At 48.9% G+C, this 13938-nt stretch overlaps 1 protein-coding gene across 3 annotated transcripts in view; it reads left to right on the forward strand.

Annotated features, from left to right (window-relative positions):
* The first annotated feature begins 1225 nt into the window (after positions 1-1225).
* Positions 1226-13938, forward strand: part of CACNA1E (calcium voltage-gated channel subunit alpha1 E) — a 269347-nt gene continuing 256634 nt past the window's right edge. For all 3 annotated transcript variants that reach the window (XM_039483760.1, XM_039483761.1, XM_039483762.1), the window contains exons 1-2: positions 1226-1304; positions 6074-6548. In XM_039483760.1, coding sequence (XP_039339694.1) covers positions 6100-6548 — 449 coding nt within the window. In that variant the 5' untranslated portion in view covers positions 1226-1304; positions 6074-6099. The remainder of the gene's footprint in view (positions 1305-6073; positions 6549-13938) is intronic.

Raw genomic sequence — 13938 nt, forward strand, 5'->3', positions numbered from 1 at the left:
TTGAATGCTCCTTCAGGGCTAGTCTACACTGGCAACACTAAGGGCTTGGCTACACTTGAGAGTTACAGCGCTGGTGGTGGCTTTACAGCGCTGTAACTTACTCCCCGTCCACACTGGCAAGGCACATACAGCGCTGTATCTCCCTGGCTACAGCGCTGGCTGTACTCCACCTCGGCCTGGGGAATAACGACTATAGCGCTGCTCTTGCAGCGCTGGGGTGCCAGTGTAAACAGTGATTAATCTTACTGCGCTGTAACTGACCTCTGGAACCTTCCCATAATGCTTTTTAAGTAAAGAGAACTCTTTGTTTTGTTGTGATGCCTCTCTTTGTTTTGTTAACTGGGGCTCCCAGAATTGCTTATCTAAAAAACAAACACAGCTACTGTTTGCTCCAGCAGAAACAGGGAGGGGGGGATCCTCTAGTGTTTGCTTGAGGAGAGAAGCAGCCTGGAGTGGAGGAGAGGGGGTCCGTTTTGGAGCAGCTGCTTATCTGGTCTGAAGGCTATTTGCATTTAGTGAATGAGAGCGGGGTGGGGGAAGGGGTCGAAACTTTTAAAATGATTGAAGGTTGGTGCTGTGTATCTTCAAGTCCTTAGAACTTGCAAGGCAGGGAGCTGACACGGTGTCAGCTCCAAAAACCCACTCACTCTGTCTCCCCCACGCTCCCTGTCACACTCCACCCCACCCCCCTCTTTTGAAAAGCACGTTACAGCCACTTGAACGCTGGGATAGCTGCCCATAATGCACCACTCCCAACACCGCTGCAAATGTGGCCACACTGCAGCGCTGGTAGCTGTCAGTGTGGCCACACTGCAACGCTTTCCCTACACAGTGTACGAAGACAGCTTTAACTCCCAGCACTGCACACCTGCAAGTGTAGCCAAACCCTAAAGCGCTGGGTGGTTGCATCAGAGTGCTGGGAGAGAGCTCTTCCAGCGTTCTAAAAAAAACAAACAACACCTCCACCAGGGGCATAGCTCCCAGCACTGATGCATTCTCTACACTGGCGCTTTACAGCGCTGAAACTTGCTGCGCCTGGGTGTGTGTGTGTTTTTTCACACCCTGAGCGAGAAAGTTGTAGCGCTGTAAATTGCCAGTGTAGACAAGCCCTTAGATTCTCCACAGCTTTCCGTTCTTTTTACAGGTGCATGATGACTTAGCTTCATAGCAACTTTACTCCAGGCCAGGAATGGGACAGGACAGTTGATTTGGTGATCCTGAGAAGGTTCTCTCTCCACGTGTTATGTTAGTGGGAGTGTGGGACCTCTAAGCTCCCAAGATCTTCCTCCTGACCTCCTCACAATGTGAGCACTTACTCCTACCAACATCCATCAAGGATATGTGGATATTGTGCAGGGAATTGTGCGCAGGGAATTGTGCTGAACATGGGCTAACCTGGTAACTGTAACACATCGGCAACCTCCACTCTTCCTAACTCCTCTCCTCGTTTCCTTTGGGTGGGGCAGTTATTTCCAAATGGCCTTTACCTCCCCTGTAAATGTCATGTGGCCCAACTGGGGAAGAGTTAGCCACCCTCATCTGATCAAAGTGTGGCTTGTGAGCTGCGTGCATATCTGCTTCCTCTAGTTGGGTGAGTCAAGCAAGGCACTCTGGCATTTCTCTGTTTGTTTATAGTGTGATAACTTGAAGATCACATCTGATCAATTCCAAACTCTCTGGGAGTGTTCTAGGCATAGGGTGACCAGACAGCAAATGTGAAAAATCGGGACGGGGTGTGTGAGGGGGTAATAGGAGCCTATATAAGAAAAAGACCCAAAAATCGGGACTGTCCCTATAAAATCGGGACATCTGGTCACCCTATCTAGGCATCAGTGGGAAGAATCAGAAAAGCCTGTTTTCCACTAAAACAACCACCTAGTGGGGAACAGTCACTCTGGATGCAGAGGTCAGGCAGTGACCTCAGAGTTGAGGGTCAGGTTTAGTGGGCCTCTCGTCCAACTCCAGCCAGCCTCCCTACTCCATCCAAGGTTTCTCCTCCCCCAAAACAGGGGAGTCCTTTGCTGCCACTCCTGCTACCAGCCTCCTGGTTAGAACCCTCCTGATTCTGATGGGAAACTGGAAAAGCCTAGCAGCATGTGACCAGGGGCGCCAGTTTTGTACCTGAGGTCTGCTTACTGCATATGCCGTACAGCTTGAGTGTGATATATGAGGAGCTCAGTGCTGCTCCCAGCTTCTACCTTTGGGACAGGGAGTTTGTTTATAAACAGAGGCGGGGTGATTAAGACAACAAAAGGCTTGTCATTAAATTAAGGATTCTTAGATGATCCTGAAATCATTGCCAGGCACTCTAGTTACAAGATAGGAAACAAAGGGTAGGAATAAATGGTGGGAATGGAGAGAGGTAAATAGTGATGCCCCTGAGGGGTCTGTACTGGGACCGATGCTGTCACAAACATTTGTAAATGATCTGGAAAAAGGGGTAAATAGGGAGGTGGCAAAATTTGCCAAGGATATAAAATTACTCAAGATACTTAAGTCCAAAGCTGACTGCAAAGAGTTACAAAGGGATCTCACAAAACTGGGTGACTGGGTGAATGGCAGATGAAATTCAATGTTGATAAATGCAAAGTCATGCACATGGCAAAGTATAATCCCAATTGTACATATAAAATAATAGGGTCTGAATTAGCTGTTGCCACTCAAGAAAGAGATCTTGAAGTCATTGTGGATAGTTCTCTGAAAACATCTGCTCAATGTGCAGCAGCAGTCAAAAAAGCAAACAGAATATTGGGAATCATCAGGAAAGGGCTAGATAATGACAGTAAATATCATATTGCCTCGATCTAAATCCATGGTATGCTCACATATTGAATACTGCAGGTCTTTCCATCTCAAAAAAGATATATTGGATTTGGAAAAGGTACAGAAAAGGGCAACAGAAATGATTAGGGGTATGTAAGAGTGTCTTTATGATAAGAGATTAAAAACACTGGGACTTTTTAGCTTGGAAAAGAGATGATTAAAGGGAAATGATAGTCTATAAAATCATGACTGGTGTGGAAAAATTGAATAAGGAAATGTTATGTACTCCTTCACCTAGTAGGGGGGGAGGGATAGCTCAGTGGTTTGAGCATTGGCCTGCTAAACCCAGGGTTCTGAGTTCAATCCTTGAGAAGACCATTTAGGGATCTGGGGCAAAATCAGTACTTAGTTCTGCTAGTGAAGGCACAGGGGACTGGACTCAATGACCTTTCAAGGTCCCTTCCAGCTCTATGAGATGGGTATAGGTCTATCTCCATAACACAAGAAAAGGGGTCATGAAATGAATAGGCAGCAGATTTAAAACAAACAAGAGAAAGTGTTTCTTCACAAAAAGAACAGGAGTACTTGTGGCACCTTAGAGACTAACAAGTACTCCTGTTCTTTTTGTGGATACAGACTAACACAGCTGCTACTCTGAAACCTATTTCTTCACAGTCAACCTGTGGAACTCTTTGCCAGGGGATGTTGTGAAGGCCAAAACTATAACAGGGTTCCAATAAGAACTAGATAAATGCATGGAGGATAGGTCCATCAGTGGCTATTAGCCAGGACGGGCAGGGATGGTGTCCCTAGTCTCTGTTTGCCAGAAGCTTGGAGTGGGCAACAGGGGATGAATCACTTGATGACTGCTTGTTCTGTTCGTTCCCTCTGAAGCATCTGGCATTGGCCACTGTTGGAAGACAGGATACTGGGCTAGATGGACCTTTGGTCTGACCCAGAATGGGCATTCTAATATAGAACCCAGATGTATCTGCCCCCTGCTGTAACCTACTAGACCCCACTCCCCTCCCAGAGCTGAGATAGAACCCAGGAGTCCTGACGGGGTCTCTCTCTCCACAGAGTTACAAACTCAGAATATTCATTAAAATTTTAAACCTAACCAGTGTCCCTTAAATGGCTTGCCACAAGATGTCTGAACATGTTAGTATTAGAGCAGAGTGGGTCTAATATTTATTTAATTTTCTTTCTTTTATTTAGGAATTAGATAACAGTGCTCCTGTCAGCTAATTGCTAAGTTATCTGCCAAAAAACTAGAGTTTAAGTGCCTCAGTAGCCCCTGGAATAACAGTTAAAGTTGCCCCCCCCTACCAAAATGGCGACCCTGATGCAACTGAAAACTAATAGCTAACAGGCTGGTCAGAATCAGTATGTTCACTTGCGTGTTTGTAACCCTGCTTCTACTCTGACCCATCAGCTTATTCATGGGTGTGTTAAATTCTTTTGCCAGCAGATCGGGAAGTTTGCTTGTTAAGCCATTTATAACCTGACTTTCCTAACAGGGCTCCATCATGGGCAGACTATCCCCCAGCCCCTCCATTTGTGCCCAAGGCCCCACCCCTCCCTCTTCTATTCTGCTCCATCTTCTCTGCAGGAGCCCAGAGCACCCCCACCACGGACCACGGCCCCAGTACTGGGCAGCTGGGCAGCACTGCCACAGTGTCCCCAGCCCTGGTGGGCTGGGTGGCCAGCCCAGAATGCCAGGCAGCAGCACCCCCAGTCCTGGTGCTCCAGCTGGCCAGCCCCAGCCAGCCTGGGCCAGGGCAGAGCACAGGGAACTGCAGGAGGAGGTCTGGGGTCGGAGCTTGGGCGGGACCACGGCAGGCTGTTTGGGGAGGCACAGCCTCCCCCAGCCTTTGATACCTGCCACCTGTGGGCTCCGTCACTGCCTGCAGCATAGGATCTTTCTAGCTTGCTGGCTTCGACATTCAATGCAGCAGGTTCTGCTTCACCTGCTGCATCTCCGATTTGGGTGCGAAGCTCTGTCAAAGCCTCTGTAAAGTGCACAGGTAATTATTGAGGGACTGCCTGCCTGGTGTATCCTGGCCTGCTATCACTTGTGGCATTTCGGAAGAGCTAGTCCTCCTTGATAGTGGCTCTTTCCTTTGTTACTTATACTAGCTGTTTATGCAATCCCAGTCAGCATAACTGGGAGGCTGCTGACAAAAGGGTTTTGCATTGCTGGGATGCTCTGGTGCTTTCTTCCCGGACTGCTCGTTCACCCAGATGAAAAGTTATTCCACAGTTCTCTGTGTGGCCTTGTACTCTTAGCAGGCAGCAGTGTTGTAACTGCTGCCCTTCCTGTAACAATGCTTCAAAACACCGCAACATGCACAGGTCAAAGAGGAAACCCCCAACAGGAGCCAGCAGCAAAGTCACATGCACTGGGGCTCACCCTCTAGTTAGGGAGACAGCACCACCTACTGTCACAGATGCTACTTGATTTACCATTGCAGCCTGAAGTTTTGTCAAACTCCCTCACCGCCACTAGAATGTGGGAGTGGGGGCAAGTTGACCACTTTCAGCTCTTGGAAGAGCAAGCGGTGGGGGACATTTGTCTGTTCTTGGCCCAGGGCAAAAGAGGGTTAATCCATCACTGTTGGTGGAAGGTTTGGGCCTAGGGTGACCAGACAGCAAGTGTGAAAAATTGAGACGGGTTGGGAGGTAATAGGAGCCTATATAAAGAAAAATACCCAAAAATCAGGACTGTCCCTATAAAACCGGGACATCTGGTCACCCTATTTGGGCCTGTTATTAAGCTGATTTAAATGAGAACTGGGAGTCCCTTTCCAGCCCAGGCAAAGGGACTTAGTAAAAGATCAAGATGGGGGAGATTCACCTGCTTAGGCAAAGGCCCTGAGAAATAGGGTCTTGCAGGTATGGAGTGAACAGCCGTCTCCCTCCTGCTTTGCAGCCCCTCCCCCCATCACACCCAGGTACCTGGAGACGACTAGCTTTTTGTTAAATTCTTTGGTAGTGGTGGCACAACACATGGCTACCTGGAGATCACAGTTCCTGTTTCGTGCTCTCTTCCCCCCAGGCTGGTTGAGCATGGGTGGGATGGCCATGCTGTGGATGGGTAGGAGTACTGCACATCTCCCTTGTGCCCACCTGGGTTGGTGTTAAAAAGCAGGATTTTCCTACAGCCCAGCCCTCGCTGGCTTGGAAGGATGGGGCCTATAAAAGTGAGGAGTAAATGAAAATATTGGGGTGACCCTAAAGCACTCACATTACTTCTCACTGATCAGGAGCTTGCCATTAATTTCCCCTGTCTGTCTTGTGCCCTCTCTAGAGTGATGTACCGCAACGGCGCCGAAGATGCTTGGACTCGGCGCATGTTCTGTCAGTGCTCACACGCTCTCCGAGGCCAGCTCTTTCACGGCCAGTGGGGTTGCCGAGCTGGACTCCGACTCCCAGAGATACGTCCTGGCCCTTCCAGAGGAAGAGACATGGCGCAAGCACCAGCTTGGCCTGATGCAAGCCACCCAGTCCTGCAGCCTGCTGGAGCCCGAGGCCTTGGGGGACGCTCTGGTCTCACGCACGGCCAGCTTTGACATCCTCTATGAGCCAGGGTCCCGGGAGGCGGAGGCTGGCTTGGGCTTTGAGGGGAGCAGTACTTTTGACCTGGGACTGAGCCAGTACATCCCGGTGAGCCCAGATGTGATTAAGCGCCGGAGGGGCGGGCTGATCGAACAGCGGGACATCATCAAGGCGCACGAGGCTCACAAGATGCAGAGCACGCCGCAGGCGAGGCGGAAGGAGTGGGAGTAAGTACCCAGCAGGCCCTGTGGTGGCAGCACAAGGCAGCTCTACATACGAGAAGATGTTACTTCCCACTGCTCACGGGTGATTGGAGCTCAGACCCCTGACTCCGGTGGCCAGCAGGGGCTCACAAGGGTTCTGGAGGTAGCATGCCCAGCCTTGCGGGGAGGAAAAGCCTTACACAATTGCCTTCCCACAATGACTCCAAAAGGGAGCCATCATCAGCCAGAAAGATAGGTCAGCCAATTGCACAGGCCCTTTGGGAGACAGAGAGGAAGAGCTGGAGGGATCATGGAGGCCTTGCCTGCTAAACTACCAATGCCAATATCTTCCCGTGCCCCACCCAGCCTGCTCTTCCTTCCTGTAGGGAGTGATTCTAAAATAGAATGAAAAAATCCCTGTCTGAGGTCTTTTCTCTCCCATTTCCCCCGGGAATGGGCCAGATCCTTAACCAGCTTTTTGAACCCAGGACAGATTTGCTCACCGCTAGTTGCCATCCTTTCTCTGGTCCCTGCTCTGTGTCCTCCCCACCATTACTGCATTCAGTGCTCTCCCGGCTTCATGGCTGTTACCCTTGGCTCTACGCTGATGGTGGGAATTTCTGGACATGTTGTTCTAAGGGCCTGAATTCCTTGTGCTTTGATGGGAGGAGGTTGGTATGTGTGCCATAGTGGATTACATCATATTAGGGAGTTCAGTACTCATCAGTCAAGGCCAAACAGAATTCACCCCTCTCCCGCTCCTGCCTGCCCTTGTCTCTGGGTTGTAGCGAAGTGTCTGACTGTAACTACACTAGAGTGCCAGGAAAAAGCGCTCTATAGATTACCTTGGTGTAGCGAAATGAGACTCTCTGGTGCAGCGCCTCCTGCTGGTCATCTTGGGAATTAGCTCAATTCCAGCCCAGAGCACCCTCTGCAGGCCGGTGGCTCACCTGCCTCAGGCCTCATGTTCCTCCTGGACCCCGGTGCCCTTTACCTCAGGGTTCTGACTCATTAGTACTCCACAGTCTGGGTCTCCCCTCCCAGGGGAACCCCCAACCCTCTGTCCTCACCTTGCCTCAGTGGCTACTGCCAGTCATCATCCAGCCCCCTCTCACTGGGGCAAACTGCAGTCCATAATGGCCACTCATCATTGGCATGGGGGTTGGACCAACTGCCTCTGCCTAACCCCAGGCTGCACCTTTGTAGCCCCAGTACCTTTGTAGGCCTTAACCAAGGCCTGTAACCTGGGGGGTTGCCAGGTTGGAGCTCCCAAGCTCCTCTTGCCTTTCCCCAGCACTGCTCTACTCCCGGTACCCTGAGCTGTCAAGCAGCCAGATCCTTCTCTTTCCACTGCTAGAGAGAGATTCTTCAGCTCCTAGCTCACAGCCCTCTTATCCGGGCCAGCTGGGCCCTGATTGAGCTGGCCACACCTGTGGCTGCTTCCCCAATCAGCCTAGCTTGGCTGCTTTTAACCTCTGTTCTGCGGGAGTGAGGCAGTTGCCCCATTACACTTGGTTTCCTTGGTGATGGCATAAAATCCCTGGTGTAAATTTGTTCTCTAGACACAGTCTCCAGGGGCACAGGGCCAGGGCCGGTGCAACCATTTAGGCGACCTAGGCGGTCGCTTAGGGCACTAGGATTTGGGGGGCAGCATTTTCTTCGGCAGCCACCGTGGCGGCCGGATCTTCGGCCACCTTGGTCGCCGCCAGCATTTAGGCGGAGGGAGCTGTGGCAGGGGAGCACGGGGAAGGCCTCCTGCAGCAAGTAAGGGGGGCGGGGGGTGGCATGCAGGGGAATTCCCCGCCCCAGCTCACCCCTGCCCCGCCTCCTCCCCGAGCACGCCGTGGCTGCTTCACTTCTCCCGCCTCCCAGGCTTGCGGCGCCTAAGCTGATTGGTGCTGCAAGCCTGGGAGGCAGGAGAAGTGAAGCAGCAATGACGTGCTCGGGGAGGAGGCGGGGCAGGGATGAGCTTCTTCACTTCTCCCGCCTCCCAGGCTTGCGGTGCCAATCAGCTTAGGCGCCGCAAGCCTGGGAGGCGGGAGAAGTGAAGCAGCGACAGTGTGCTCAGGGTGCTCGTGCTCGTGCGCGGAGTAGGGGTGAGCTGGGGTGGGGGTGGGGTGCCTCAGAGTGGAGGGTGGGGGATGGGGGCTCGGGGACGTGGGAGGGCAGAAGGTGGAAGTTTCGCCTAGGGTGTGAAACATCCTTGCACCGGCCCTGCACAGGGCACAATCTAACCTAGTGACACTTAAGGCACCAGAAGCTCTAAGGCCAACCCTGAAAGGGTATGACTGGCTGGTAAGACAGACACAGGGAAGGAGCTAATATCTCCGGAACTGGGGACCTGAAAATGATGCTGCAGGCAGTGTTGGGGCAATGTGACCCTTTGCCAAACAAGCAGATGCAGTTTCCAGGTGAGCCTGGTTGCATCCTGGAAGTGATTTATTTTAAATGGATCAGGAATGGAGATGTCCCTGATGCTGATTGTCTGGCTTCAAGCTTTATTGCTTATGTAAATACCATGCATCTTAAGTGTGTAGGTTATTAGCTTGTCAACCACATCTTCCTTATGGGGATTTTAGTGCCCATCCCACCCAGTAGACTGATGCCAATAAGATTCTGTTTGCCAGCACTCATGCCTTGCCTGCTGTCACATGTAGCGTTTATTCTGGACTTCGAGCTCCTTTGAATTAAAATGGGGCTGTAATGAGAACAGGGATTGTAACTACAAGTGATGCCGTAGGGGCCCACACTTACTGTCCTATGGAATGGGGTCAGTTTGCATATCCAAAGATAGCCTTTCTAATGGCCAGGTCATCACTGCAGAAATGGTCCCTTGTGTTTGATACTGCACCTGGAATCTCCACCTCTGTGGCCTGGGGCAAGTCTCTAACTTCTGTAAAAAGGGGTAATAGTTACTCACCTCATATGGGTGTTGAGGGATAATTGGTCAGTGTTTGCACAGAGCTTTGGAAAGGAAAAGTGCAATATACATACTGAGCTGTTATAAACGCCTCACCCTCTCCACCCTCTGTGTATACCCACTCTAACCACTAGGCATTAGATGCATAACATCTCTGCAGGACATTTCTAAGGTACGACGTTGCTAAAACTCTCATCATCTTGATGACTGCAGTGTCCTCTTCTCTGGCCTGGACAAATGCAATCTTGCCCTGCACATATCCAAGATCGTTTTCCTAGCCCGTTGCTTTAACCATATCTTTGCATCCCTCCACAGGCTCCGCTTTCTCCACAGCATCAAATATAAGCTACTTGTCTTCACTTTCAGGACCCTTTATGGCTTATCCCCATCCTATCTTTCATATGCATCATGTCCGTGATGTGCTTCATCATCCATTTGTTACATTTTCAAACAAACACCGTGGCCCTTTTTCCCATGCTGCCCCTGGTGCTTGGGAGGCACTCCCTAAAAACATCTGCACCAGGGGCTGTGGAGTGCCATTGGAAGTGTGTGTGTGTGTGGGGGGGGGGAATGAATTTCCCTGCACCTCCCACCTGATCCTTCTCTTCCCCTCTGACTGTGGGCTCTGGAGCCTGAGAGGACAGCAGCTGCCAAGGCCAGGGGAGAGTAGTATCAGGCAAGGCCTGGCTCACCTGGGGGGCAGGGTGATATGTACCTCCCTGTTGTAGCTCCAGGGCCATGGGCATGTGCTTCCAGCATGCAGCCCAGCTGGCAGTGGGGGAGACCTGGCATGGTGTAGATCTGAGTGCCAGATCTGGCGGCAGCTCAGGTGGGGCCCAGCTTCTGGGACTGGGCTGGAGGCAGATTCCTCCACTGATATCCTCTGCTCTGCTCCCTGTCTCTTCTGCCTGGACAGGCACTGTCCCCATGCCCTGGATGAGGGGGCTGCGAGGTGATGCTTGGTGAAGGCAGTGGGGCTTGGGGAGAGGAGCCTCATCTCAGGCCCTGACTCTGCAGCTGCAAAGCACCATTATGAAGCACATTTCCCCAGTTATTGCCAGGCATAGAGTTTCCTGAAGGCCTTCTCTACCCAGAGAAATTGAGCAGAATTGCTGCTTTGGAGGCTCAGTTTGAGATCCTAGGAGCCGACTGAGTCAATCACAAACTACTAGCCCTGCCTATAATAAAACTCACTAATAGCCGCACTCTTCTATAATAGGCTCCTGTGTCCCTATTAGACATGTCCATCCTTCTCCCTCTTTGTGCCACCGATACCAATGTCAGAGAAAAACAGAGTTCTCACTCTCAGGTTAGGTGCAGCAAGTCAGATACACTTTTGTTACATACGAAAGTGTAACAGCTGCATTTTGTTTATACATAGGTCATCCTGATATCTTATTTTTCTCACTTCTATTTAGACCATAGTCTACATTCCACACTTATCTAACACAAGGTCGCAACACTTCTCACGCAGTTCTTTCCCACTCACCTTACACAATCCTCACTTCTACAAATCTCACGTTATTAGGGTTACAGCTAGCCTGACTCTTGCTCACAGAGGGAACTGTTTGCATTGAAATCCCCTTCAAATCCCTGTCAGTTCTTGCTCTACTTCCACACACACCCCTTTTGTGCTTCTAGCACAACAAACATTCTTAAATCTCTATTTGCATCAAGCCTTGGATTTCAGACTCTACATCAAATGCTTCAACGTTAGGGATCTTGATTGGATGCAGTGACAATGCATGATTAGCATGGACATGAAAGGTATTACTATTATCCTGTCCTTTACAACAACAATAACATAATCCTAAACCAAATAACAACAAGAAAAGCAATAACATTCCCACAGTAATAACATGATGAGGTTGTTGTACAGTTTTAGTCACAAAGCACAATACATCATACTTAGTACATAAAGTAGACACTCTATAAGCTGTATGAAAGGCATACTTTTCAACTTGATATATATTTTGAAGCATATGAATTTGCCCTTGTAATTCAGAGATTCTTTGAATCTCTGGTAACAGTGAAAGCAAATTTTGAAACCGATCAAATACTAAACTAGTCCAATTAAAGGGTATCTGAAACCTAAGGGCTACTTGTAAAATTCTATCTTCAGGCCAGTAAATAATACGATTGCCCACAGCAGTAGTGAGATTAAAATGTATATCTCACAAAGTGGTGGCCTCAACATACACCCAGCTGTCATTAGCTTGAAAAAGTAGGTGTCCTGTCAGGGTAGTTCCTTGTCCCATACCTTCCCACCAAACTTTGTCAAACACTGTGACAACTTCCACTTGCTTCAATTTCCTTACATACTAAAGCTGTGGAGGTTCCAAGGGCCAATATGTCCACTGATTCCCTATTCCAATCAAATATCAGGTGTTATTCCAGGAGCACTAACAACAAATCGGATAGGCATTACCAGGTGGTCTAATCTCCCAGATATCACGGTGAATAATCCAGTCCCACATGCATCCTCCCCATGGGCATGGCAGGATTCGGTATGTGGGAGCCCACATCCCTCCTACTGGCCCATTTGCTTGGAAGGAGCACTGCGAGTACTTGCCCATCCATCCTGAAAATCTCCAAGTATGTCTCCCTGGCCACAAATCAGATGGCATTCCTGAGGTATCTGTAAGGGCAGTGGGTCACGCTTCATGCTTGAGATCACTCCGAATGGCCATTAGCTAGTCATTCAGGAAATCTTGAATGTCTGAACGTGCCAAATCCCACTGCAATGCCTTCCCAGCCTCAATGATATTCAATACCATCTCTGTCAGCAACTTCTGGGTCATTGAACTAAGGGCAGAATAACATGTAATTCACCAACTCCAGCCTGTACTTCAGTTAGTTGTGCTCCAGAAATAAGGCCTGTGGCTTTTTCAAGTTGCGCTAATTTCTCATCATATTGTTGGCCCTTAAGAATATTCCAAATTGTTGCTGCACTATTTGCACCATCCCATAAGTGTCCAGCTAAGCTTCTTTTCTTCCTAGAGGAGACTTTCCTCTGTGCCCTTTGCTGTGCTAGCCAATAGCATTTCCCTTGGAGCAATTTGGACACATGGAAGTGATTTGAAAACTGGATAGGGGCAGGGTAAATTTTACAGTCCCTAATGGGGCATTAATTATTATTAGATGTCCTAGTACATCTCTCTTTGGGATAGCATTATACCACTTCTATTATTTTAAATATTCTCAGGTACTTTAGAGAGGCATTAACAATAATAGCATAGGAAGGGGTATATTGTAATATGGTACAGGTTAAATTATTAGTTACTGGGATCATTTCAGTACAGGTAAAATTTCCAGTGGCAGAACACACTCTGTGAGTATGGATCTGATTATTTACTAATTAAGTAATCAAAATAATAAGGACCCTTTCCCCCTGATATACTACGGACCCCCTGGAATGGCCATTATATCAACCCCATTATTAAACCTTAATTTCAAATTCTTGAAGCTCATTTGTAGTGATGTCATATACTTTTATCTCCTCTGACCAGTCTTTTTCCACTCAATTGTTTGCTTATATGGGATATCCTGAACATTAAAAAATACTTTTTTCCAAACAATATTTAAATAAATCACTAAAGTGTGAAGGCCTTGGCCATTGGGTTTTATCAGATATATGGCATTGTCTGTATTTGGATGTATTACGGGGTAATAGTGTAATGGAAAAGATAGCGGGGGCAGTGACAACAAGGTGCCTTTGGTACTTTTGTCATTTAAAATCCAGTTAGGGAGGGAAATACATGCTGAAGGTACTTATTCAAAAACACAGGATGCAGCCTGTAGAATAAACCCCCACATCCAATCAATACCACATTCCCAAGCATGGGTCCCACAAGTTTTTCCTGCCAGTTATAATTCTTTGTTTCTTCACCAGGGTCAGTTCTTAATGTCTTTTGTAGTCAGGAATTCCTGGACTTTGGCAATTTCAGCAGAGCAAGTATTCCTTCTTTTTTCCTGAAGCAATCGTAGCTCAGCATCATACAGGAGAGAGGTTACCAGCACATCACTCTGTAGTGCTTTGGTTTCTGTAGCAAATACTGAATGCAGGTTAGCTCTGTCAGTGGACAAGGGAGAGGTTACTAGCACTTCACCTTGTCCTTTTTCACTGCTGTCCAGAAGGCACAGCAGAGCTAGAAGGAGAAATAGGCTGATCATCAGTTGGAGAGTCATCTCCAGGTGGAGGGATCTTTTTGCAGTGAGAAGCCTGGGTCCAGGTAGGTAGTCCTTGGCACTTCATAGTGGTGTTGGTGGTCAGCCGGACTTGGTAAGGGCCTTTCCAGTATGAAGCCAAAGCAGTCTTTCATTGGTGGACCTTTACATAGACCCAATCTCCTGATTCCAAGGAGTGGCCGGGCTGCTAGGGTCTTTGGGTAGCCCTTCTTATACCTGTGAAAAAAGAAACATAACACATTTCATTAATGCCTGGCAGTGTTTTGCAGATTTTACAGCTGCTTGGGCACATTCAAGCCCCCTCTT

Source organism: Mauremys reevesii, linkage group 8, assembly GCF_016161935.1.
Source record: "Mauremys reevesii isolate NIE-2019 linkage group 8, ASM1616193v1, whole genome shotgun sequence".
Lineage (NCBI taxonomy): Eukaryota > Metazoa > Chordata > Testudines > Geoemydidae > Mauremys > Mauremys reevesii.